Source organism: Canis lupus, chromosome 25 (assembly GCF_048164855.1).
Source record: "Canis lupus baileyi chromosome 25, mCanLup2.hap1, whole genome shotgun sequence".
In the NCBI taxonomy this organism is placed as follows: Eukaryota; Metazoa; Chordata; class Mammalia; order Carnivora; family Canidae; genus Canis; species Canis lupus.
This window is the reverse complement of record NC_132862.1, coordinates 9,558,651-9,586,315: the sequence shown is the minus strand read 5'-3', so window position 1 is coordinate 9,586,315 and position 27,665 is coordinate 9,558,651. Positions and strand designations below refer to the sequence as shown.

The window sequence follows — 27,665 nt, the reverse complement described above, 5'->3', positions numbered from 1 at the left end:
TGATTTTTTAAATGTATTGTTGGATTCCGTGTGCTAGTATTTTACTGAGAATTTCTGCCTCTATATTCATCAGGGATATTGACTCGTTATTCTCTTTCTCATTGCAATCTTTATCTGTTTTTGGTATTAGGGTGATGCTGGCCTCATAGAATGAATTTAGAAGTCTTCCTTCCTTTTCTATTTTTTTGTAATAGTTTGACAATAGGTATTAACTCTTTAAGTGTTTGTAGAATTCACCTGTAAGGCCATATGGCCCTGGGTTTTCATTTGTTGGGAGTTTTTGGATTACTGATTCAGTATCTTTGCTGGTTATTGGTATATCATATTAATTCTGAAAGTTATTTTGTGTGGCAACTTTTTCACTTGGTTGGATGAATAGATGATGCCTTTAAAAGTCTAGTTCATATCGGAAAACATCGGAAATGTTTTTGTTCCTCTCATTTTTATTTTTGTTAATTTGTAACTGTGATGCTTAATTTTATTCCTTAACTCACATAAACCATTGGATGACCAGATGTTTAGTGAAACATTATTTTGGGTGTGCCAATGAGAGTGCCTCTGGATGAGATTAATATTTGAATTGGTAGACTGAGGAAATCAGATTGCCTCCCTAAGGTGTGTGGGCCTCATCCAATCAATGGAAGACCTGAGTAGAACAAAAAATTGAGTAAGAGGGAAATTTTGCCCGCCTGACTGTGAGCTGGGATATTGGCTTTCTCCCGCCCTTGAACTGTAATTTACACGATTTGTTCTCCTGGTTCTTGGTTCTTTGGACTTGGACTGAAATTATGTCATGGGCTCTCTGGATATACAGCTTGCTGACTGTGGATCTTGGGATCTTCTCAGCTTCCATGAGCCAATTCTTTATCATCAATCAATGTCTCCATCAATCAATGTCAATCAATGTCTCAATCAATCAATCAATCAATCAACCAATTTCTCTCTGCCAATATATGTCCTATTGATTGTTTTTCTGGAGAACACTGATTAATCCAGTAACCTTGGGCTTTTTTTTTTTTTTTTTAAGAAACTCTACCATAACACACCACAGAGAGTGCATCATTAGCCATAATTTTGAAAGCTACAGTGTCTACTAGAATTCCTTAATTAATCCCATAGGGCTCAGTCCTCTGGTTATTTATCCCCACTCTGTTAACAGGCCTCCCATTAACTCCAGTGGGGAATTGTGTGCTGGGTTTATAATCAGAGAATTGAGCTCCCTCTGCATCTTTCCCTTCATATCTCTCGGAGCAACTCTGTGGGGCTATCATTCATCTTATACTTAAAGAAGTCCTCTCAGATTGCCTGTATATTCCATAGTTAATGAAATGCAGATGCTGGCTATGTCAGAAATTCAGAGTAAATGAATTGTTTGTGAAGTGATAATGAGCTGAGAAAGAGAAAAAAAGAAAGAAGGAAGGAAGGACAGAGGGAGAGAGAGGAAGAACAGGAGGGAAAGAGGGAGTTTGTTTTCCCATTGTCTTCCTATGTGGGTTATTTACAATGGTTTCCGTTCCTTACAGATTCTCTAATGACAATGAGCTGCTTTCTAGATGGAGTACAGATTATTTTTCCTTTGCTTTTCAGAAATATTAAAATTTTAAGGTCAGTTAGCTGCTTTAAAAAATGTGTAAGGAAAAATCCATATACTATTCTTATTTATAAAAATAAGCATTAGATTAGGTATCTAATAAGTAAATTAAAAGTAGTAGAAGTTTAAAAACACTGAATTTATAGATAGGTGATGTGAATTTGAACCCTGGGTTTACTGTTCGCTGTGTGGGTAAATGATTTGGGGCAAAACATTTGATTTCCAAGCTTTTTAGTCTTCTCAACTACAAAACAGGATATTATAAAAATGCCTGGATCATAGGACTGCTGGAAGAAAGCAGATGTATCTAGAGAGCATATTAAATGTCTCTTAAGAATCATATGGTTATTAGTAGTAGGTGTTGTTTTTTATTATAGTCCCATTGACAAACAATAGCAGGAAAGAATATAATATGGAAAAAAACAGGCAAATGACTTGTTTTCATTAAGAGTTATGCTGATATCTCCCAAAATGCAGAATAAGAGAAAAGGGAGAAGAGGTATCATTAGCCAAAAGATTACATTAAAAAGAAGGAAGGAAAAAATAAAATAAAATAAATAAATAAATAAAAAGAAGGAAGGAGATGAGAGGAGATAGTGTTTCTTTTGGTAACAGGTTAAGAAAAAAGAAACAAAGAATGAAGATAGAGATCTAAATATAATTTATAATTTATGTTTACAGGTGTGCCATACCTGGCACATAGCAGGTACTAAACAAATGTTATATTAAGATTCCAGTCTCTACATTCAAATGGCATTTAAATTAAGCACCTTCTCCATGCTAGACATTTAATGTTCAAGTGAGGTGGTTTGCAGATTGTAGATAGAATTAAAATCTTAACTAAAAAACTTAGAGCACACAGTAAAAGCAAGAGAGAGAAGGGGAAATTTCTGGGATTTGTGATCCTTTTAATATGCATGCCATTTAGTATAATAAATACCAAGTATCATAAATGAATGAATCCCTTCCCTTTTACTACTCAAAATAATTTTTAAAGTCAAAACATATCAATTTAAAACAACCGAGTCCCATTTTATCTATGAAAATCAACACGACAATTAGCTTTCTTATGCAATATAAGCACAATTCGGTAAGTTCAATGTTTGTCCTCAATAATTCTTTAGTGACGAGGTAGCCTGAAGGTGCCATCTGTTCAGCATATCTAAGCATTTCAGACCATCAATAAACAAATATTTCTTTTTTTAAAGATTTTATTTATATATCTATGGGAGACAGAGAGAGAAAGAGGGGCAGAGATATAGGCAGAGGGAGAAGCAGGCTCCCTGCGGGGAGCCCAATGTAGGATTTGATCTGGACCCCAGAATCATGCCCCAAGCCGAAGGCAGACACTCAACCAACCACTGAGCCACCCAGGCATCCCAATAAACAATTATTTCTTAAACTCTACACTATCTCTATTTTAGAAGTTTAGAAGAATTCAAGGAAAGTAAACAGTCTATGACCACAAGATGCTTACAATGAGAGAAATATAAAGAAACATACATATATGAGTCCTTTAATAAATTGCATAGTATATAAGAAAGGATACTGCAACTGGATAATTGGATTTAAAGCAGTGTAGAACAAGGTACTAATTCTTCAGTCAGATAAAATTTAAAAGCAGATTTGAGAAATTAAGTCTGTGTGCTTAATTCATTAAGAAAGTCTTTCGGAGGAAAAGAGAAAGTAATCCGTCTAGAATATAATTAAATCATGGATAGCCAGACCAAAAAGCAAAAGATCATTCGGCCAGATGATAGAACAGTTACCATAATAAGAGCCACAAACTGGTTACTTAAGCAACAGAGATTTATTATCTCACAATTGTGTAGTCTAATAGTCTAAAATCAAGGTGTTGGAGGGTTGGTTCCTTCTGAGGGCTGTGAAGGACAATCTGTTCCAGGCCCCTTGCTTAGTTGCTGATGTTTTGCTAGAAATCTCTGATGTTCCCCAGCTTGTAAGTGCATTTGCCTTCATGCTCCCATGGCATTCTCTCCTTGCACCTGTGTCTACATTTCTCCATTATATGAGGACAACTGCCGTATTGGAGCATGGTCCCACCCTCTCCCAGTAAGATGTCATCTTGACTAATTACACTGAAAACCCTTCCATTGCCAAATAAGTCCACTTTCTGAGGCACTGTGGATTAGAACTTCAGCATATGAATTTTGAGAGACACAGTTTAATCCATAACACAGACGGACTATCCTGAGGAAAGGAAGTGATTAAGGGAGCCAAAGGTGACCTGCTAAGGATAAATGGATAACTATGTAGGGCCAGGCAACAGAGAACCTTGGAACTTTAGCAAAGGAGCTTGATGTGTTGAGCAACAGGAAGGCACTGTGGGCTCACAAACAGAAGAAATGGTGTTTTGTAAACATTAATCTGGAGAACAGGTCCTGGTAGGTAGGAGGGGATGAGACACTCAAGACAGAATAACTAAGTGGAAGTTGACTTGAAGTAAAAACTGTCTGGCAGCAGCAGTCAGAATGAAAGGGAGTAAATGAATCCAAGAGAAGGTGGTCTATCAATAAAAGATTATTCTTTTCGGGAGTTATACCAAAACAATTTCCTATATTTTCATTAATTTGAAAAAATGTCTTACAAACTGATTTCAGAGTTCATTAATATCAATTACTAATGTCAGTAATTATATGTGATATGCAACTATATGAATGACTCACTAAGCAGAATTGTTTTCCTGTCCTTGGTGTGATGCCAAAGGCTTGGTCAGCTAAAACGCCAACTATTTTAAGGGGTTTGGGACTCAGGAAAAAGCTTCTTCAACATAATGCACTATTGGGTTGACACGGTGTGATCCCTGGCAACAATTATGTACCAAAGAGAAAAAGTTACCAAACGAATAACGTCTGAAGACACTCTCTGAAATGGAATGGTCAGGGTGGTCCTTACATAATAATGAATAATGAAATGTCAAGAAGGAAGATATAGTCAAAACATCAAAAGCTCCTACAATTTTCATTTTAGAATGAAGGCATATAACAAACATTCTGAACAACATCATGGCCAACCTAATTTTTGGCAACTTTTTATAGACTATATGTACTGACAAGAGACCAAATGAAGGATAAGTACTAAAATGTCACTAAGAATCTATAGGGAATGAGGGACATTGAATGGATGGAGATGAATATAGAATTTTTAAAATAAATACGATAAACATACAGTTCACAAGAAATGCAAAATAGGTCAATATACTCCCAAATACTTCAGATCCTTTATATCTAAAAGGTGGACAAGACAACTGATCATAAAATCCTAATTTTTTAAAAAGATTTTATTTTTTCATGAGAAACACAGACAAAGAGAGAAGCAGAGACATAGGCAGAGGGATAAGCAGGCTCCCTGCGAGGAGCCCAGTGTGGGACTCAATCCAGGACCTTGGACCCCAGGATCACACCCTAAGCCGAAGGCAGACTCTCAACTGCTGAGCCACCCAGGTGTCCCATAAAATCCCAATGTTAAACCACATTTATAAGTACATAAGGAATCACAAAACTCATTCATGAACCAGAAGTATCATCTCTATGGCTAAAATACAGGGGAAGGGGAGAGAGAGAACTTATAAGGATAAAAGAAGGTGGGGAAGACAAATCCTTCGTCAGCCCCACTTCTTCAGCTGCTTACTGCTCTCTTCCTCCTTCCCTGCATAGGCATACATCTGGAGGGAGTTTGTCCCTTCATCAGATCCATTTTTTCCCATGATGCAACAATATTCAATATGCTCTCAACTGACTTTTGTCATCATCCGTGCACCCAAATTGCCATTGCTGATGTCCTCGGTCCTTTATGCCATCCATAAAGTTCCATGCAAAGGACATCTTTCAGCATTCATCTTTCCTGCTAAGAAGCACTCAACTTTCTTCTTGAAATTCTCTCTCTTGGTTTCTGTGACACATTCCTCTCACATTTCAGCCACAACTTTGCTGTCTCCATCACATCATGTCTTCTATAAAACGCTCAAACCCCAGAGCTTTCAAAACTCTCTAGGTAATTTCTCCCAGTCCTTCAACTACCATTTATATGCCAAAGAATCGCCAATTTTATGTACAAATTAAACTTCTCTGAACTCCACATCCAAGTATACTCAACAGGCTACTCAATTGTGATGTTCTATAGGTACCACAACCCAACATGATGATTTCCCCAACTGACCTGTTTCCTACGTAAGCAGTGTGACATCTGCCGATTGCTCAGGCCAGAAACCTGAGTATCAACCTTGAAACATCTCTCTTCATCATCTCCTATCACCAATTAATCAGCGGGACTGGTTTTACCCCACAAATGCCCTTAAATGCATGCATATCCCCATCTCCATTTTTCGTGCAAGCTACTACTATCTCCCATCCGCTCGTTTCTCACAATCAGCCTTACCTCCACTCAGCCTGAAGCTGAAGTGATTTATTTCAAACACAAATGTGATCACGGCACTCCTCTGCTTAAAACCCCCATTGCCTACCCCCTTGTTCTTAGCATTTACTCTTACCTAGTCCTTACTGTGCCTTCTTCCATCCATCAGGCACCTCTCCCTTTGCCCTCTGCTTTCAGTTCTTACAAAGTGCTTCTCTCCCGCCCTGGAGGCCTGGAGGTATGCTGAGCCCTCCACTAGCAAATTCCCTTCTTTCCCATCCTTACCTTATGCCTAGCTGATGTTTACTTAATCTTCATATTTCCATCCCCCCCCAAAAAAAAACTCACCTATTTTGTTCAAGCACTACCACCCATCCATCCAGATCAGCCCCTGTTAACCTATTTCTCTTTAGGGCATTTGCCGCATGTGCAATTAATGCTCTTTGGTGTAACAATCTGATTATTATCTTTCTTGTCTGAGACAAGATCAGTCGTGTATATCTTATTTACTGCTTTACCTCTCTTGTAGCCTCAAAGTAGCCATTCACTAAATGTTTTCCAAATGAACTCCAACATTTACAAGTGCTATTTTAACTCTGATCAAGTAGTGTCATAAAGATCAATAGTCTCAATTACAGTCATATCATTAAAACAACCCCACAGATTCAGTAAACAGAATTTGCATTACTTACAAATTACCACTTGCTTATTCCTGTATATGATCACAAGTCTAATTTCTTAGAGGACCAGAACTCTGTAAGACTGGCTGACAGACAACACGTACAATTGCACGATTGTTTTAAAATGTTGCTTCCAGGAAGTCAAACATCCTTAGGGTTAACAACAATAGTAACAGAATGAAAAGGAAAACCAAATTCAATCAGAATACTGGGGGGAAAAACCTCTTAAAATGAATAATGAAAGATATGATATTAGAAGTCCTCATCACGTAAAATTCAAGATCTCTATAATAAACCAACAAGTTTTTCCACCATTTTCTTAACTTTTGAAGATTTTATCTTTAAATGACAGATAAATAACATGAAGACATTTACAAACCATTTTTCAGTTTGATCCATTCAGAATGGGAAGGAGCTGCCAATCTGCACTACACATTTATAGGTGAAAACAGTAATACCAAACTATTTTCAATAAGTTGCATTGAAAAGTTTAATATAAATCTCTGGCTTCTTCTCTTGAATTCTTTCCTGTCTCAATATATAACAGCATCATCCATGCATTGTTCAAACTCCAAAACTTGAGCCTCTCCCCCTTGATCCCTCCTCAATTCTCCTCCACAATAAATTATCTGCGAGTTGTTGGCTCTATTTTCAAAAAATGCCTAGAATATGTTCCCTCCTCTTCAGTGTCCTTATTATTTTCTTGATCCAGATCACCAACACTTTACCTAGACTATTGCAATAGCCATTTAACTGGTCTTCCTATGTATGCTTCTGTTCTCCCCACCATTAACCCCATAATCTACAATTTAGTTAATCTAAGGCACTGCACCCATAGCTATCCTTTTCAATACCAGTGTTATCACTCCCTATGTGAGATAAATCTAAAATCTTTATGAGCCGCTCTACATTACGTGGCCCCTACTTAATTTTTTAAATTGCATATTCACTGATTCATCTGCTGCATCACACTATCCTTTTTTTCAGTTTCTAGAACATCCAAGATAGTTCCTACTTAGTGTCTTTCCACTTGCTATTGCTTCAGTTTGGAATACTCTGTTCTAGATCTTTCTGTGGTGTTTCCTGATCAAGTCTCAAGTCAACTGTGAACTCTCCTGGCTCAAGCCCCATAGATGAGATTCTCTGACCATCTCATCTAAATTAATCCCCAACCGATCTCTATCACATCATCCCATTTCATTTTCTTATGATTTATTACTACCTGAAATTGCTTTCTCTGTCTCTATGGTTACCTACTTATTCTCTGAGCACAGAAACTTATTCACCATTCACTATCCAGTACCCAGAAAAGTACTTGGTACAACAAGAGACGCTCACTAAATATTTATTACGTAAGTGAACATACTTAACAACAACAAAAGCAGCAGCTCCAAATAAAAATAATGATCATAAAGTTTCAAAAGAGGCATCACATGAATTTATAGCATATGGTTTCATAGTACACACTTTGACAGTATCAGTGGAGCTTATTACATATTAGAGATCTCAAATACTATAATGAAAAATACATTACTAAGTAAGTTTAAATCCATTTGTTACATAAGACCTTTCAAAATGAGGAATTTTAAATAAATTTGCATTATAAATGGAGAAGGAAAGACATATCCTTCCTTCAGCAAAAATATAATGGTCTCTTTAGGATTGAATCAGAAGCATTTAAAGAAATGCTTTGGGAAAAAAAGGTCAATTTTGAAAAATAAATACTTGACTTTTAAGGTACATAAAATCTATTGAAAATTAAGAGAAACAATAGAAATTGGTTTCCCAAGAGCCAATAAATCATCGTGTAGCTAAACAGAGGCTGACAAGTTTATACCTTGGAGGTTTTCTGTCTCCAAGGACCAATTGGCACATTCTTGATATTTGGAAAAGGTAAGTCTAGAACCCTCCAAATGTCAAACATCACTGTGTCAGTGTTCTTACTTGCAAGACCCACTAGCTAGTCACACAATTAATGAGAATCATCCAAATCTGTGCCTCTGGGAAATAATAAATTACTATATCTCATGGACTTCCAGGGTCTTCATGAACAGTATTTGTGAATGTCAAGGGCTTCCTCACAGTATCTGTACTGTTTCCATGAGAGAATGAACTACTTGGATATTAGTTAACATTCGAAAAAATAACTAGAAGTCATTTACTCCACTGGAGCTATTTGATAAATACCACTGAGAATGAATACAACCACTGAGATTATTTACAGCAGCAAACAAAAATAGCAGTGGGTACTTTATCTTTCTGTTAATTGATCGCCTTTGTTAGACAACATTGTCTGGAAAAACCTGACTACAATTCTAACTGCAAGCCACAGTAATCACGTCAATATGTGAACTATCTGAATATCTAATTATGAAAAAAAGAAGGCAATTTCACAGTGGAAGTATTATTTTAATTCAAGAAACCAGTCATATTAACTTATTAGTCTGACATATAGCAGATAGCTAAAAAACTTTAATTTGAAAGATAATTATTTTTAGCTGATTAATATGCTTCAAATTAAATTCACTGCTTTTAATGGGCCCATCAACTTGACAACCTGGGAAATTAATAAATTTTGCATGCAGTAATCCTAGGAAATTTATACAGCTGAGCTACACATCATTACAAGGATTACCTTCACAGTAGGCATTGTCCTCTCGAAGAGCCCTAAAACCATCTCGACAGCTACAAACGGCCCTGTCATTCAGATTTCTGCAGACAGAATTTTCCATGCAGTTATGCCTTTCAGAACAAAAATCATAACCTACAAGAAAAAGGAAACTTATTAAGGTAAGTGAAACTATGACAAAGCAAATAAATTTTGCTGACTAAATACTCTCTTTGATTTAGTAGCTATTTTCCCCCTAAATTAGTTTTTAAATTTATATCTTTATTCAATGTTGGAGAACCACAGGCTTGTGTGTACTAAAAGGTGTTTCTTGACATTTAACTCAGTTGTTTCCTACTTCAAGTTAATTCTATGTCTTCTTTGCTTCTGACTTTATGTTTTCTAGTCCCTGATATTTGAATTACAGTCCTTCAAATATCTGAGACAAAAAAAGATTCTTGCAGTCCGAAATGAAGATTTACAATATAAAAGATAACCCAGTGAGAAAGTAATCTGAGAACCAGTGGTTGCACATTATCAAAAAGTATGGATAGTATATGCCAGGCCAGATGAAACATGGATATTGCATATTTAAGAAATGAAACAGACTGAAATCTTTTTTTAAAAATTATAAATGTGCTAAAAAAAAAAAAAAAGGAAAATTAGATCACTTTAACCTAATTGTCTCTGGAGATCTGCATGGCAGAGGATGTCCACTGAAAAGAAGGAAAAAAATGTATGAATTACAAAGATCTCACAGATTCCAGAATCTTTATGAGAGGATGGAATAATGGAACATTTTATAAACAGTGGCACCAGTCATGTGTGATTCCTCAGGTTCTCTTCTGCCTGTGTGAATCCCTTGTTCAAAGATAATCTAAGATGCTGAAACGAAATGCTTAAACACTGGGATCCATATTGAATGGAAATTACATGATTATGTATCATTCAAACAATTTTCAAAATGTCCAATGCATAAGTTTTCTATCTAGTTTTACACTGTCTAATGAATTACAATTTCAGTCCATGTATAAAAGAAAAGAGGATTAGAAAAATGTGTTTCATGTAGCTCAGAATAAACTCATCTGCCTATGGCCAAGGAAAGACTTTTACTTGAGCCAAATCATGAAGATGGAAGTTCTAAATTGGCCCATCTTACTTGTAAGCAAATTACCATAGAATGCTATGATTCAGTGGAAGGATGGCCTAAACTATATCACGGCTAGCGGGTGTTCTCTGGTACAGCACAATGGCTGGTGTCCATTTTGTTTTTGGCTTTTTTTATTTTTTATTTTAAGATTTTATTTATTTATTCAGAAGAGACACAGAGACAGAGAGAGAGGCAGAGACACAGGTAGAGGGAGAAGCAGGCTCCATGCAGGGAGCCTGATGCTGGACCTGATCCCGAGACTCTGGGATCATGCCCTGAGCCAAAGGCAGACGCTCAACCGTTGAGCCTCCCAGGTGTTCTAGTTGGTGTCCATTTTGATTGGCTGGTGCCCGTAATGAATATTTTGAATATCACCCCAGAGTTAAAGCGTATCCCCCATGAAGTACAACTGCCTTATATAGTAAAAAGTTGTGTGTACAAATTAATAAGCCTTAAGAAGGGTGATGCTCTCAAAATACAGTGATGGCATGCAATAGGACACACAAAAAAGAAAATGAATTAGTGATTTAGAATAAAAGAAAATGAATTAGTGAATTAGAAATAAAATAAGACAAAACGGGGTGTATGAAGGATAGAACAATATATAGTCAGTAACAGCATTTAAATCACTTGACAATGAAATTTTCTTTAACAGGATTCTTCACAATCTACATTCTCATATGTAAGGATGAACATTTACAAGTAAAAAGTTCATTCTTAAGAAGAGGAAAAGTTAAAAAAAATGTTTTCTCTTAGAGTTCTTTTCTTCCTTTCTTCCTTAAAGTAGCTAAATTGAGACCATATATCCTAAAATGTATTCCATTGTCTTTTTACAATGCCCAAGAAGAAATCATTTCAGGTAAAAAGTCATCTTCATGTTCTACCCCGATAGTTCAGCACTTCGCCAACCTATATGAAAAGTCTCCAAAAAAATTGTTTCCCATTTATTCTAGACTACAACAAAGTTACTATAAAAGCTGGCCCGTTCCTTAAGATACACACAGAATCAGAAGTTTGTGTTCTAACACAGCACTGAATCTCTGTATGCACCTGCAATGTTTCAAACAACTTTCAGAGAGCCATGACTAAGTCCGGGAACTGTTCTGAGGCATTTTTATTTTTCTTTCATAAGTTTGTATTTTTCAAAACTTTCCATTTTTCACTTTGGTGAATTTTCTCTTCTCTCTGTTTTCAGACTTTGCCCAATCTATGCAATCACTGTCTATGCCATTCCACCTCTATTACGGTCCCTTTCCAGTTCTGCCTAAATAATGCTCAGACCTCTCTCTTATCTCAGCATCGAATGTCATGGACACATTTACCATGCAGTATCTAATTGCTGCAAGAATTTTCCAACTATGAGATAATGATGTGATACTACTTTCACTGTTTTAGGTTCAGCTAGGGAGTGTTTTACTTTTTATCAGATGGGTTTTTAAAATTAACCCAGAGACTTGAAAGCTAAAAATTTTGTCAATCAAATTCTAATTTACTCTAAACAATGTCAGATAGCTATTTTGATTTATTTTCTCAACAAATAAGTTGATTGACTCTATTTGTTGTTTTACTGCTTAGATACAAAATGCCAGTGTCAAAAGACTAACTATTGACAAGTAGAAAATTCCAACTCAATTAAAGTGGGTTATTTCCAATCTATAAGTAGTAACTTCAAAAACTCAGAGTATGAGTTGGATAGCCTATTACCCTCGATCTTGCATTTCTAGTCATAGGTGTTTGGCTTTTGAAGTTGAAAGACTTGGATTTATATCCAATCTCTACTACTTACTGGCTGTGTAAATTACTAGTTGTGTAAATTAATTAACCTTTCTAAACCTTCAAGTTTTCTTGCCTGTAAAATTAAGATAATATCTACCTCCCAAAACATGAAGTTCAAATGAGATCATCCATGTAAAAACATAATAGTATAATACTTGTCAATAATTTAAGCAATTAGAGTATTACAAATAAGCCATAAACCAAATACGTGGAGGCACCTACACAGAAGAGAATTCAAGTATTTGTTATAGACAGGTGGATCTAATCTAATACAATCTAGCCTTTGTTTCCCACTTTGCACTTTAACTGCAAGAATACCAAGTTTTCTATTCCTCTAATAAGAATTTCAAATTTACATGAAGTTCTGTCTTTTGTTATGTATAGATCTTTCCATAAAATATTACTATGCATATCTCTACAACTAGGTGAAGTGAAAAGGGTGGATACAAAAGATGAATAAAAAAATATGCATAAAAGTTATACATAATAATCAGGAGAAAAAGAGGCACGTGGGTGGCTCAGTTGGTTAAGCAGCCAGCTCTGGATTTTGGCTCAGGTCATGATCTCAAGGTCATAAGATCAAACCCCATATGGGGCTCCATGCTCAGCATGGGGTCTGCTTGTTCTCTTCCTCTGCTCCTCCCTCTGCTTGTACTGTCTTTCTCTCTCTTTTTCTCCCTCTCATAAATAAATAAAATCTTGAAAAAAAATAATCAGGGTTAGAGAATAAATAATTTTGAGGTGAGTATTTGTTGGTTTTTGCCCATAAGTATCTATTCCTATTCTTTGTGTGGGAGATGAACCATTCATTCCTACTGTTAGTGCATCTACTTATAGGAAGATAGACTCTACTGCCCCACAGGATGATCAATGCATCCCACTGGCCTGGACACAGTAATTTCTTCAGGTCTGGGCATATGATCCAGTTCAGGCTAACAAAGATGACTGAAATTCAATTATGGGACTTTTGTTTAACTCCTGAGGATAGTGAACTTTTTCTTTCACCACCTTTTCTTTTCACCTTTCACATCATTGAGTATCATAGTGATGTGAGTATCAGAATGGCAGAGGTCTAGCTAAAAACACACAGTCTGAAAATAAAGCTACTTCTGAGGAGGCAAACTGAGATCCAGCTAGGCAAAGGGACAGGATTTGATAGTTGTATAAAACTGCTTACAGGAGCCCTATGTTCCATTTTTTGCTTACATCAGTTGGGTTACGTGTTTTATTAAGTACACCTAAAAGAATACTAGCTTATTTAGGTATTATTTGCAGGATGATGGATAATCCTGATTTTTCCCAAATTATGGTTCATGTGCATGGATGTACATTTTTAAAAAGTACTAATTGCAATGGATTTGATATGTATTAAAAACAGATGAATCTCACAAATAATGCCATCATTTTGTGGGTATCATTATTTGGAATGAAATTAAATTTTTAAGAGATGAGTGACCAACAGTAGATATAAAAAATTAAATAATGTTATTAGTAATACTTAAATAACAAGAATCATGGAGGTATAATAGAATACTGTGGGAAACTATGGATTACCCAGAAGTTGAGAGAAAACAATCTATACCCACTGAACCTTCTACATACAGATGTCACTACTACTTGTAAGTGTAGGACTAGATGAAGTAAAAGGTAAATTAAAATGGGGTATCCTGTGAATAGGACTTCCTGGTATTATAAGCAGAGAAAGGAGTTGCCAAGGGGTAAGAAGGGATGGGCAAGTGCTACACATAATTTCTGTATCTTTCTAAGTCAGAATCCTTACTGTAGGGATCCCTGGGTGGCGCAGCGGTTTGGCGCCTGCCTTTGGCCCAGGGCGCGATCCTGGAGACCCGGGATCGAATCCCACATCAGGCTCCCGGTGCATGGAGCCTGCTTCTCCCTCTGCCTGTGTCTCTGCCTCTCTCTCTCTCTCTCTCTCTGTGACTATCATAAATAAATAAAAATTTAAAAAAAAAAAAAAAAAAGAATCCTTACTGTATTACTGAGTCTCTGTTATGTTGTAAGTTGTTACAAGCTTCCTTGAAGGGGCTCTCAGACATGAATAAAGTGAAAAGAAGATTCCTGCTACACAGCTCTGAGCTACTGTGACACAAGATAGCCAGCTGCAGAGGACCTAGAAGACAGTCTTGGTTGGATTGGATTTGGTGCCGAGAGATTCCGGGCTTTGTTTTAAGGGTGCACAGCTTCCTTTCTAGCACTGACTGAGCCTCAGGTGGAAAGGTCAACACTTTACTCTCATGCTCTGCCCTCAGGGAATATTTAATAACCGCTGTTGAACAACTTACTTTATCAGATGTGAACATAGCATCCCTAGCACTAGGCAGACAGGGCTTGGAAGCTGGAGGCCAATTATATTACAAATGCATTTGTCACAACTTATGTGTAGGCGTTAACTCAAAATTTCAGCCTTGAGAACTTGACTTTTTTTAGTTTAAACATCAGAGAATGCCAGGAAACTCATTTGTTTATTCTCTATACTTGAAATCAGAAATTAAAGCAGTCTTTATTATAAACGGTGCTAAAAGTTTCAAGAAGAGCCACTTTGTTCAATTTCAGTTCCAGCATTATCTAAACTAGTAGTTCTCAATTCTGGTTCTGTTAAGAATTCATTGAAAGTAGTTTGTTTGGTTGGTTTTTTAATGGTGGTACCATGGCTCCATCTTACAGCAATTACATCAGAATCTCGGAGGGGAGGTAGGTCACAGTATATTTCATCACTGTATTTGAGTGTGCTGTGTAACCACATTAATTCTTAAAATTATAAACAATTTAAATGACTTTTATAGCTAGCTTTTCCATTTCTTAACTTACTTCCTGCAACATATCAAGGCTCTTTTAAAAATAAATGGATGTGATCAAGGCTTCTTTTGATATCCAAAAGGCCCTCTTTTAGCTACTTACTCAAATCTTGTCCTAGCCAATCTTGCCTAATTTCTATGGTGTTCACCTCTCTAATCTCCAAGCAGCTCCTGAACACTTCCAGGGGATTACAGATGGCCACGCATTTTCAACACTTCTATTATGGTGGGGTCTTTCCCTACCATCTCTCTTGAATCTGGGCTTGCTTATAACTCTTCTGACCAGAGAAATATGGGAGAAATGATGCTGTGTCAGTTCCACACCTAGTCTTTACGAGCCCTAAACCATCAGTTAAGAAGTCTCATTATCAACGTGATGGATAGAGTCACAGGGAGCAGATCTGAGATTCTGTGTAGAGGGAGAGACCTTCAGATATACTCAGTCTTCTTGTCATCCCTACTGAGATGCCAGCATATAGTGAGGCCATTGAACCTTCTAGCTCAGTTCAGCTGAGTGACCCCACTTACCACCACACGGAGCAGAAGAACCACCTGCCTAAATTCCTGACACACAGTATGACAATATATAATAAAATCGTTGTTTTAAACCACTGAGTTTTGGGACACTTTGTCATGCAACAATAGCTAACAACTCAAAGTGTAGTCCCACTGACCAGTAGCATCAGCATCACCACGGAGCTTATTAGACACACAGGTTCTTTTGGCTGGATTCCAGATCTACTGAATTAGGATCTACATTTAATAAGATCCCTAGGTTATCTGTATGCACATTTAAACTTGAGAAGCACTGGTTTAGCCCACTTTCGGTTAAAGAAATTTGAGTTAAGCTGTTAGACTGAGGGCAGTTCCCAAATCAAATAAATGGAATGTGCTTTCTTGATTCATATCAAATTCTACATGTGCTCTGGACAAGGCACTAGCTCAGGGACTGTGAAGATGGAAACTAAGATGGCCTTCCATCTGTCTATCTGATTTAATCCTTTTTAGTAGTGTACCTTAGTTCCTTTCCTTTTGAAAGCTCCTTAAAGAGCAGATAGAGTCTTAAACCACTTTGAAATTCCCAGAGTACTTTTCACAGGACTGGAATTGTTTTTTTAAGATTTTATTTATTTGACAGAGAGAGAGCATGCACATGCAAGCACAAGCAGAGGGAGTGGCCGGCAGAGGGAGAAGCAGGCTCTCCACTGAGCAGGGAGCCTGATGCTGGACTCTATCCCAGGACCCTAGGATCATGACCTAAGCAGAAGGCAGATGCTTAACTAACTGAGTCACTGAGGAACCCCAGCACAGAACTGGGATTTTAAAACTCTTAATTGAATAGACAGAAGAAATGGCTAAAAAAAAAAAAAAAAAATGCAACAAAACTGCACCATCCTGTTAAAAATGGGAGGGGGGGGGGATCTTATGTCTACTTTTAACAGACTAGGCGTAAAGAAAATACTATGCTATATATTTTATAAAATTTCTTTTTCTTACTTTTTTTCCATTTAAGCTTTCCTTTGCAGCCTCATAAAAGCCATTATTCAAACAAGTGCTAGTAGCTCATATAGAGCAGTTTGTTATATAGTACCGACTATATCAGTTATGAGCATCTACTGCATCTCAGGTGTCATATGAGGTGTTAAAAATATAGAGATGAATATAAAGACCTAGCCTTGCTCCCATAGTGCAGAGTCTAACAAAGGAGATGATTCAGAAATAACTTCAATAGACAGACAGTCCTGATTTAGGATTTTTTTTACTTCAAATTTTTCAACTTTACAATGAACAAAAGCGACAAGCATTCAGTTAGAAAACTGTACTTTGGAATTTTGAATTTTGATCTTTTCCTGGACTAATGATATATAGTACAATCCTCTCTCATGAGGGTGGGCAGGGGCAGTGAACCAAGCTCCCAGTCAGCCACACGATCAGGAAGGTAAACAATTGATATACTTACAACCACTCTGTACCCATACAACCCATTCTGTTTTTCACTTTCATTACAGCATTCAATAAATTACATGAGAGATTAACAATTTATTATAAAATAGGTTTGGTGTTAGATGACTTTGCCCAACTGTAAGCTAATGTACGGAGATATTGCAGGTTCAGTTCCAGGCCACTGCAATATAGCAAAAATAGCAATAAAAAAGTCAAATAAATTTTTGGTTTTCCAGTGCATATGAAAGTTATGTTTGTACTATATTATAGCCTATTAATTATGCAAAAGAATTATATCTAAAAAATGTATATACCTTAATTTAAAAATGCCTTGCTAAAAAAATAAAAATAAAAATAAAAATAAAAAAATAAAAATGCCTTGCTAAAAAATGCTAGCCATCGTCTGAGCTTTCAGTAAATTGTAATCATTGATCACAGGTCACCATAGCAAATATAATAATAATGATAAAATTTGAAATATTGTGTGACAGAGACATGAAGAGAGCAAATGCTATTAGAAAAATGGAGCCAGTGAACTTGCTTGACACAGGATTGCCACAGACTTTCAATTTATAAAAACATAGTATCTACAAAGCACAATAAAATGAAGCAGAATAACATGAGGTATGCCTCCAAGTCTTCTGAGGACACTGATGGTAACTAGGCTAAACAATGTTAGATAGGTTAGATGTATTAAATGCGTCTTTGACGATGATATTTTCAACTTACGGGGTTACAGGGAAATAACCCCATCATAAACTGGGGAAGACATGTACAGAAAGGCCCATAGAGTCTTGTGATTAGTAGGGATCTTAAAGAGGCCCACATAATTAATCCTTTACTTTATGTTTCAATGTGTAATAAAATACTAAGTTTTAGAACCAATAGTGATGGGAAACTCACTGCCTCCTGAGACAGCCCACTGTATTTGTGAAGAGCTCAAATTTCACTGTTTTCTTATATTTAACTTAAAACTCTAAGTCCTTTCTACTTATTGGTCCTAGGCCTATCATCACAGAAGCAACAAAGAATGAACAATGTATGTTTGATGGCCTCACTCTGCAGGAGTACAGAAGCCTGAGTGAAGGTGAGTGGAATTGAGAAGAGAGGGATCAGAAGTAATCAAAATGAAAATTATGCAAACTCAATTATAAAACAAACAAAAGAGAAATGGAAGGCAAAACAGAAAAAAAAAAAAGGAAAAAGAAAGAGAGAAAGAAAAAAGAAAACCAATAAGATAACTCAGCACTGTTGTTTCAATTTCTTCAGCAATGTCATGCTGACTTAGAAGCAGTGCACAGAGAGGTTTAAAGACCCAGATCTTGAGATACAAAGCAAAAATGTATAGAAATATCTTGATTTTCAATAACTATAATAAATATCCTATGACCACCTACTATCTACCAATTTAGTTAAGCATTTAAGGAAATACTGTTAATCTTTGGAAATAACTTGGTTATCAAAATTTCTATTTCATGTTAAACTAGACTCCAACAATGACTCATAAATCTTACTTTATGAAAAAGTCTTACCTTTACAAACTTTGCAACAGCTATGAGACAAGGTAATCTGATGAGATTCTGGACAATCCAAAGCGGGACAGCCTGAACTTTCAACCAGCTTCATGGTTTGGTCCTATTAGACAACAGAAAATAAATGCTTCAAACTTCTGAATTAGTACTTACTAAGAAGCTCCTAGAACCAGCATCTGAGAAGGCTCTTCTTATACAAGAGTAAAATTTTCATCCTGAGAACTTTTCCATAGGTCATAGGCTCACTCACAAAATGACATTAAATCATAATTGGAAAGCCTTTAAAATGGACAAGCAGCTCTGAGAATAGGAGCCTAACACATTGCAGCTATATAAATAATTTGCCAAACAAAGGGAATCCTGAAAAATTCTTTTAGTTTTACAACACATTTGCATATCCAGATGACAATTGTGGCACAAATACAGCTTGAATTAGATCAGAGGCTAACTTTGGAAAAAGAAAAAAACAATAAATAAAAACTGAGCCTTTTAAAAATTCTCATTTCGAGATTTTCTAGACTATTATGAAGACAGTCTCACAGGTGATCCTGGTAAGTAATATTGGGACTCCTTCCCAAAACTATAAAGAAAATGAACACAGGATTTGGTTGGCTTCTATACTGTCAACCTTCTATCTCTTAAGAACAAGGGTCATTAACTACAGCAAGATAGAAGTAAAAAATTAACTGTTAGAATTTTTAAGCTTCCATTTTAATACTGCTCGAAAGCTTAAAATTTTAGGTATCATTTCTATTAGGTACTACTCTTATGGAAGTAGTCATTTTAACATTTCCATCTTCCTGGAATATCTATAGAAAAGAGATTATAATGATTTGAAAGTGATGCTATCAAGAAAGTGGCAGGATCATACAACCCTGTAATTCCACTTCTGGATTTTTTCCACAAAAACATTAATTCGAAAAGACATATGCACCCTGATGCCACAGCATTATTTGCAATAGCCAAGATATGGAAGCAAGAATCAATGGAACTAAGTTTCCACTGACAAATGAATAGATGAAAAAGATGTGAGATAGACAAACAGACAATGGAATATTACTAAGCCATAAAAAAGAAATGACATGTTGCCATTTGTGACAACACCGATGCACCTCGGGAGTACAATGCTAGGTGAAATGTCAGATAGAAAAAGACAAATATAAAATTTCACATACATGTGGAATCTAAAGAACAAAAGAAACAGAAACAGAAAAGACTTATAAATTTTCTGTATAGAAAACAAAGTGGTTCTTGCCAGAAGGCAGGGGGCCGGGGTATGGGCAAGATAGGTAAAGGAGAGTAAGAGGTAAAATTCCCAGTTATAAAATAAATATATCACAAGGGTAAAAAATACAGAATAGAGAATGCAGTCATTATAATAACATTGTATGGTGACAGATGACTACACTTATCCTGGTAAGCATTTCATAATGTACATATAATTGATACATCACTATGTTATACACCTGAAAATAGTATAATAGTGTATGTCAACTGCACTTAAAAAAATGAGTGGTAGGAGACATGTACATAATGGAGTCAAATGTTAGTCTTCCTTTCCTTTGACAATACTATCCTTTCTGATAATCTTATTTTCAGAGCCACAGTGTTTTCCAGTGTTATTATTAAAGTTACAGACCCCCAGGACATACTTTCAAGGCCACAAAACTGAAAATAAAGGAACAATGAAGGACTGGTGTTGAGAGCCCAGAAAATAAAAGCTTGAGAGAGCTGTCAATTATGTAAAGGTATAAATACAGAAGCTATGGGTCCTGAAGGGAAAATAAACAATGGAAGTTCTTAATTGCAAGAATTTAGTCAATTGAGTGTCCTACTCTTAATTTCAGCTCAGTCATGATCTCAGTGTGGTGGAATAGAGCCCTCACCGGGGCTCCATCCTCAGCATGGACTCTGCTTAAGATTCTCTCTCTCTTCCTCTTCTGCCCCTCTCCCCCCGGCCCCAGCTCACATGCCTGTGCTCTCTCTCTTTCTCAAATAAATAAATAAATCTTTAAAAAATTTAGTCAAGAACTACAAAAACGTATGATAATAATCGTTGCAACTATGCTGTACAATCAATAGCCACTAGCTACATGGAGCTCTTAAATACTATAAACATAAAATATACACAAAATTTTGAAGGATTAGTATGACAACAGAATATGTAATATTTCATTAATAATTTTACATTGATTACATGTTAAAATGATAATATTTTGGATATATGGAGCTAAATATAGAAAATTAGCTCAGGAAAATTACTGTTTGTGGCTTACATGTTTCTATTGGACAGCACAGCATTGGAAAGGAAATGATGCGTTTTGTTTGAGTAAACAAAAGGTAACATTTGTTCATTAATTCAATATTTACTTTCAGAGTATAGGCTCTTTCAGAGTTGTCTATATACGGACTTCTTAGTAACCCATTTTAAAATGAAATCATTTCACAGTTATCTTACAATCAAATAGGCAACTCTTCCAATAAATTTCTAAACCATAATTATCAGTATTATGGGACACACTGGTCAAATGAAAAGAATACACAAACACACACACATATATACACACACATTAAGAAATTCCAAGAGCCCTCAGGATTTTTAAAGTTAGAGCTGATATTTAAAAGTTAGAGTTTACAACTAGAAACCAGATGACAAAAGTTTTCTACCTTCCCTGAAGTAACTTTGCTCTGATTCCTTTTTCTTAATTTGGAGTTACTAGATCTCACTCTAAGAATTTTAATCTTTACGTTTATAGTGGAACCTACTTCACTCAAAACAGTGTTGGTGTCAGGTGATGCCAGGGGACAAATCCATCTTGAAATGCAGGTTCAGGGGATCCCTGGGTGGCACAGCGGTTTGGCGCCTGCCTTTGGCCCAGGGTGCGATCCTGTAGACCCAGGATCGAATCCCACGTCAGGCTCCCGGTGCATGGAGCCTGCTTCTCCCTCTGCCTATGTCTCTGCCTCTCTCTCCCTCTCTCTCTGTATGACTATCATAAATAAATTAAAAAAAAAAAAAGAAATGCAGGTTCAGGAATTCATGTTAATATTCCTATACTTTAGTTCCCTTGTCTTTAAGATGGTAACCTGCACTATAGGAAGGCTGACATAAAGCCAAAAGAAGATGCTAGAATACTTTACGATGGGCACAAAGAACTCAGACCTCTCATATTCTAGAAGTCAAATCTATCACATTCTTGCCTCTTCTACATTTCCTCCTTGCTTATCCCAAAGGACTTCCAACCTAAGATGCATGATGTGTATAGCTGGCTTCTTTTGATTTGTTGTGGCAAAATTCTCAGGATTTTCCTTTCCCTAACACTGAATAATCATATAAATGCTCACAGTTTTTTGGTGGTGCCAGCAGAACCTTCATTTTCTACATAATCTAGGCATACTACATCATCCCCCAAAACCACTTAAAGAGAAAGCATTTAAAGAAAAAAAAATTAAGGATCAAATGTAAAGACAACTCTAAAGCAGAAACTTTATGTGCAGAGTTTCCCTCAGAAAATGGTTCGCAATATAACATTATGGTCAAGAAATATAAGGTTATAGTTTACAAAAGGTAAAAATGAAAAGTTTCATGAAACATATTCTTTTTCAATTAGTATGTCAAGCAGCAGAGATAAAAGCACTCACATTTGTTTCAGAAGCATACTTGAGGAGAGCATGGCAGTAAATTTATAAAGAATTCCCCTTCAAATCATTTAAAATATTCTTACCAAAAGGATCAGTCTCATCTCCATCCAATGGCTAATTTTTATTAGGAAATTTTTAAGGTTTTCCACTGAACTGAATGATATTTGTCACACAGGTCAAAAACCGTAAGTGACAACAGGCTGAGTCTAACTTTATCTACATTTTCTTCAAGGGAGCTAGTCTGAATTTGGAAAAATAAGACCACTTCATAAAACTTTAACTCGACAAAACAGTATTTTTGCTTATTGGGAAAATTATTTTACAGCCACGAATTTACATATTTGAAAAAATAATGGGAATTTCTATTCAAATTATAATTAATATTCTAAATTTTTTCTTTGCCTTAAACGTTTTCAAGGTATTACAAGTGTGAGATTTTAAAGAAATATTTACTGTTTACATAGTTAAGATGTTGAAAGACCCACGAAGAGTCTCCTTACCTTGCACTCATACAGAACACATACTCCAGAAGAGGAATAAACCGTACTTCTTTCTCCTTCAAAGTAGGTCCGTCCTTGAAATTGGCATATTGCTTTGGAATAAAAAATACATAGGTATTTATTTTTAACTTTTATTTAGGAAAAAGAGTTGAGAGGTGTTCAGATTATATTTCACATGGTCTTAAGTCTTTTCAAAGAGACTGAACAACCATAAACCTAATTCGATCTAACATAAGGCACATAGAGGATCCAGCTATTATGCCCAGTAAACTCAGAGAGCAAAATAAGGTACAAAAAGGATAAGGACAGTGACGAGTCAGAAGAAAACTCTAAAAAAAGGGTGCCAATGAGCAGACTTTCAAATTACTTGCCTCCTCAATGGTGTTGCATTTTAGGCATATTAAGCAGGTGCCTGAAGCAGCTTTGGATCAGGGCAACACGAATATGAAAAAAAGTGAATTTTTTTATATACCATTAAGAATTTTATTTTATTTTTTTACCATTAAGAATTTTAAAAACAAAATTTAAAAGAACTTCAACACATACATGAACATTTTATGTTTTATGAGTTAGCACTATTTAATTTGTAAATACATACGGATTAGGGCACCTTGCTTAGGTAGGGTGTTGAAAAATCTTAATCTGGGCCTGCTCTGCATCACAAATTCAATAATTTTAAAAGAGAACTTCAGATTCGATAGAAAAACATTTTTAATTAGCGAAGATACATAGAAATTATCAAATAATTTTTGAGACTTTCACAATATTTTTAATTCACATAAACATTTTGCTAACAGAAATTGCTAGTTTTGAAATGTCACACTCCCCATGCTAACTCATCACCTAACCACAGACAGCTACCCTCAGCTAATGAAACTTAACCTTCAGAATGCCACTCTGGCTTGGATGCCTTTTTAAGACCCTGAGCTAATTTTTGTTTCTGCAACTTTGTATTGTTTTGCTTTGTTTTTGAAAAGGCTCTCAATATTGTGGATGCTTTGGAGCTCCATAGCATCTAGAAAAAGACCAGTGGAAGTGATTATCTGATAAGCGAAGACTCAAGCAGTTTGTAGCCCTGTTCATTACTAAGTCCAATTTTTAATTGTAACCATACAGACTGTACAAAATGGATATGTACATTTTCTTTTAATTCCTTTGTGTGAATTTGAAGAAAGTTTTTCCTTCTTCAAAATTCACATATTCCCATAACCTTCAAAAGTAGTAAGTTATCTCAGTACTTTGTTTTCATAAATACTATTTTTGCATAGTTACTAAAAAAAGGTACCAAGTTGCCTATAATTGGTATCAAAGATAATAGATATGTTTTTATTAATGTTAAATATATACTGTTTTTTTATTTTTTTTAATTTTTATACAAATATTCATATTTAAAATGTAAACCCACTTATATCTTCACTGCACAATTAACAGATTAAAAACTGCAGGGTTAAATAATGTAAAGAAAGCATGCATGTTATTAAAATGCCTTCCTTCAACTGATCTCTTTACTCAGTTTTTATTAACAAATTTCACTACATAATATATATCACCGGTGAAATGACTTTAAATTTTTGGACCTTGCTAGGGAAGAATACAACTAAACTTGCATAAATTATATTACTTAAAAGCTGGGTAAAGCTTGTGCACTTTTTAATATTCAAAATGAAACTGCAGATGTGTCAGTTGCATACTACCTGTCATAAATTAAAACAGCATGTGTGTTTACTTAAAGAACCTGATTGATTATAAAATATATCTGTCCAATGGGGAATCTTTACATAAACCTCACTTATAAGATCTAGTAACTTCAAAATACCAAGTTCTGACATATTGTGTGTTCAGTGATACTTAATGAGTGCCACACTTAAAGGGTAATGAGAATAAATAAAACCTTCTTACTTCTATTAAGCACTTGCCATTCAAAGGTTTCTAAGCCTATTTTATTATATGACTTGATAAACTTTGGCTTATTCAAGTCCAAGGGTATGTTGGAAAAAACTGATATTTCAAGTCTTAGAACAGAAGGGAAAGGAAACTGTAAAAAAACACAAGGGTAAGTTCTCCTTATACAAAGTCTTATGATAATTTAATATTCAGGCAGAACAGATGGAGCTTCTGTTCTAAATTCTTAATTCAAAAGTCTCAAATAGGCAACTTGTAGGACAATAGGGCACCAAATGGAGCTTGGCAGAAGGAGAAGACACAAAAACGAATGAGATCACAATTGCTTCATTTCCTTTCAGGCAATGAGTGCAAACAGGATGAACCTGGCTGAGGGAGAACCCAACATGAGTGATTTTTGCCTTGTTTCTTTATTGATCAGTTGCTGCGGTTTCCATAATTCTGAGGTCTATACCCAGTATCTAGGAAGGCCACTAGGGTATGCCTTCCCTAGGCTGTTTAGTGGAAAACTGTTAAGAAACTTAGAAAATCTGGAATCATTCCTAAAAATACTACGAGGAATCCTGAAAATACCATTAGGAACTTAGGAGTAAGTTGAAAGAATAAAAGTCACATTAATTTATTAGTGTAGTATTATTACACTTAATAGCTATATACTCTGAGCTCCTATTATATGCCAGGTAGTCTGCTAGGTAACTACAATTCAGAGATGAATGAGACATGATGCATGCCCTCACTAGCAGCAGGGCAGACAGATTCATCCACAATTAACTACAGTAAAAGCCAAAATGAAGTCCTGTAATTGAGAAAGTCACAAGACATATGTAAACACAGGAGACTGAGGGATGAACTTCTGCAAGGAGACAAAAGGAAAGAAATGGGCAGGTAAGGGACTCTGGCAACGATGGGAAGTCATCGTCACCGTAGGGCTGAAGAGCAGGGACAGGAAATGGTTTTACTGGTGCCCAGCATGAGTCTGAGTTATGGGGAAGCAGTGCCTAGAGGGAACCATAACCAGGAGAGACACAGCTACTGCCAGAAACGCAGCCTAGCACAGAGAAGGAACAGGGAAGAAACGTGGCCAACTCTCTCTCTTCCTGCCTTCTAATTTCCTGCCAGTGCCTCCCATTGGCAAAGCCTATCCAAAGCTGGTTGGCAAGGAGACCAGGGAGAGGCAGCAGGCCCCTGGGGCACAGAGTAGGGCAGGCAAGGAGAGGGAATGGAAATGGGATAGAGGGGTGCCCAGGAATAACCAGTGTCCAGCACAGGTGGCTATCATATTAATTCACTTTAAGCCATGAAGAGTTTACAAGGATAGGTTGCTTAGAAAAGCATGAGAGAGTGGAGCAGAGAGCAAATAAATTTGAAAAGGAAAAACAGACACATTTTAAAAATGTAGATCCACTTGAAGGAAAAATGAGGTAACTGGTCAAAACAGGGTCCATACACAAGCAGAAGGCCAGATGAAGGAACTAAGCTCTGGAGAAAATCAATTTCCCTCCCAGATCAGAGGCGGGCAGCAGAAGAAGCCTGCGCCCAGACTTTAACCAAGGCCAGTCCCTGCAAGTATTAGGGACAAAGTCTCAGAAAATAATCCCTGTTTCTACCACAATACTGAAAAAAAAATCTCTAGGATTCCCTAACTGAAATGTAACTGCCTGCTTACTCTTCCCCAATATAGTATAGAGTAAAAGAAATCACTCCCTCCACAAAACAACAAAGGAATAATCATTTTGCTATATTGATTTCTTCTTTAATTCAATTGCATTCACATATTCATAGGTAGAGGCTTCATTCTTTCCTAGCTTTTTTTTTGGGGGGGGAGGGGTATGTTTGCACGCATGTGTGTATGTACAGAATTAAGTTTTTGTGACATAACTCTGGATTCTTATGACCTGAATTATTTACCAGTTTAAAGAAGAATTGTATCAACAAGATTACATTTTCTTTTTTTTTTAAGGTTATATTTTCAAGTATCTCTGCGAAGTGCCTACTAAGTATATTACATGGATATTTTTAAGAGAGTTTGGAGGAAGATGGATATTAATTCATTCACATAGGCTTCTTACATTGCAGACTAAGAAGCTAGGACCCTATGAGTACATCACAATTACTTTAAGTTACTCATATTAACCAATGTCAAATGCACATTGACTATGACTCTAGTATATGCTGCTGTTTGCATAATTCCAAGGGGATATGATTTACATCATGGTTTCTGTGAATTATGTCACCCAGAACTGTCCCATACACAGCCTATTCAGCCATAGGTGGGGACATTAATTAGAACTCGGGGTAATTCAATAGGATGATATAACAAATGGTATATATGTTTTACCAAGGCTATGGTAAATTACCTAATCACTAGCACCGTAATTACGAGAGAACTTGCAAAAACAATTAATGTGAGTTATTTTCACTTCATTTCGCCCCCCTCCTATTTTAACAATTAACAAGAAACAGGAAGACAAGAACTGGTATAGATGCAAATTTGAAAGTCATTAGTTACAAAAAAGTGAAAAAGTAGATAATAGCACAGATTGAGAAGTGAAAGAAGCCAATACAATTCTAAAGGTCCTAATTTACACATTAAAATCTCAATTACTGGTCATTAAGAGCGATAGAAAATGCAGATCCCTCTAATGAGATTTATCAACTCCTGCAAACCTTTGTAGAAAGAATCATCCAAATCTACCTAAAACTATTTGAGAATATAAGAAATGAAAAGATATATCATATTTCCCTTCTAAACATTTCCTTGCTCATTACATTTAACTTTTCCTTTTTATTACTGGATTGAAATATAGGCATCTACTTTAAACTTCCCATTGGAATTGACACCTTTAAAAATGATCCAAAACAAATTAAACGTTATAGATACCAAGAAGAAAACCAATATAATCCACATAGGTGAGAAAAGAGATTTACGATTTCTTTAAAGTTCTCTTTGAAAACGCCAGGTATCAGTGATCTTAAGATTGTTTAAGCTATCCATTAAGGGCAGAGTTGGAGATAGTAGTGGTTTTTAGGCAGTCTTCTTTGAAATCTTGATTTCCTCTGGGAGGGCTCTTAAACATCCCATGTACAATGGCAGTTATTACATTCTGGGCCAACATGATAGTAATTTGTTAGTAATCTACAAATCAAAGCTGT

General features: G+C 36.0%; 1 protein-coding gene across 2 annotated transcripts in view; it reads right to left on the bottom strand.

Annotated features, from left to right (window-relative positions):
* Positions 1 to 27,665, bottom strand: part of NELL2 (neural EGFL like 2) — a 381,434-nt gene that overhangs the window by 161,891 nt on the left and 191,878 nt on the right. For both annotated transcript variants that reach the window (XM_072798247.1, XM_072798246.1), the window contains exons 11-13: positions 22,611 to 22,702; positions 18,469 to 18,571; positions 9,278 to 9,406 (exon numbers count right to left, since the gene is read on the bottom strand). In XM_072798247.1, coding sequence (XP_072654348.1) covers positions 9,278 to 9,406; positions 18,469 to 18,571; positions 22,611 to 22,702 — 324 coding nt within the window. The remainder of the gene's footprint in view (positions 1 to 9,277; positions 9,407 to 18,468; positions 18,572 to 22,610; positions 22,703 to 27,665) is intronic.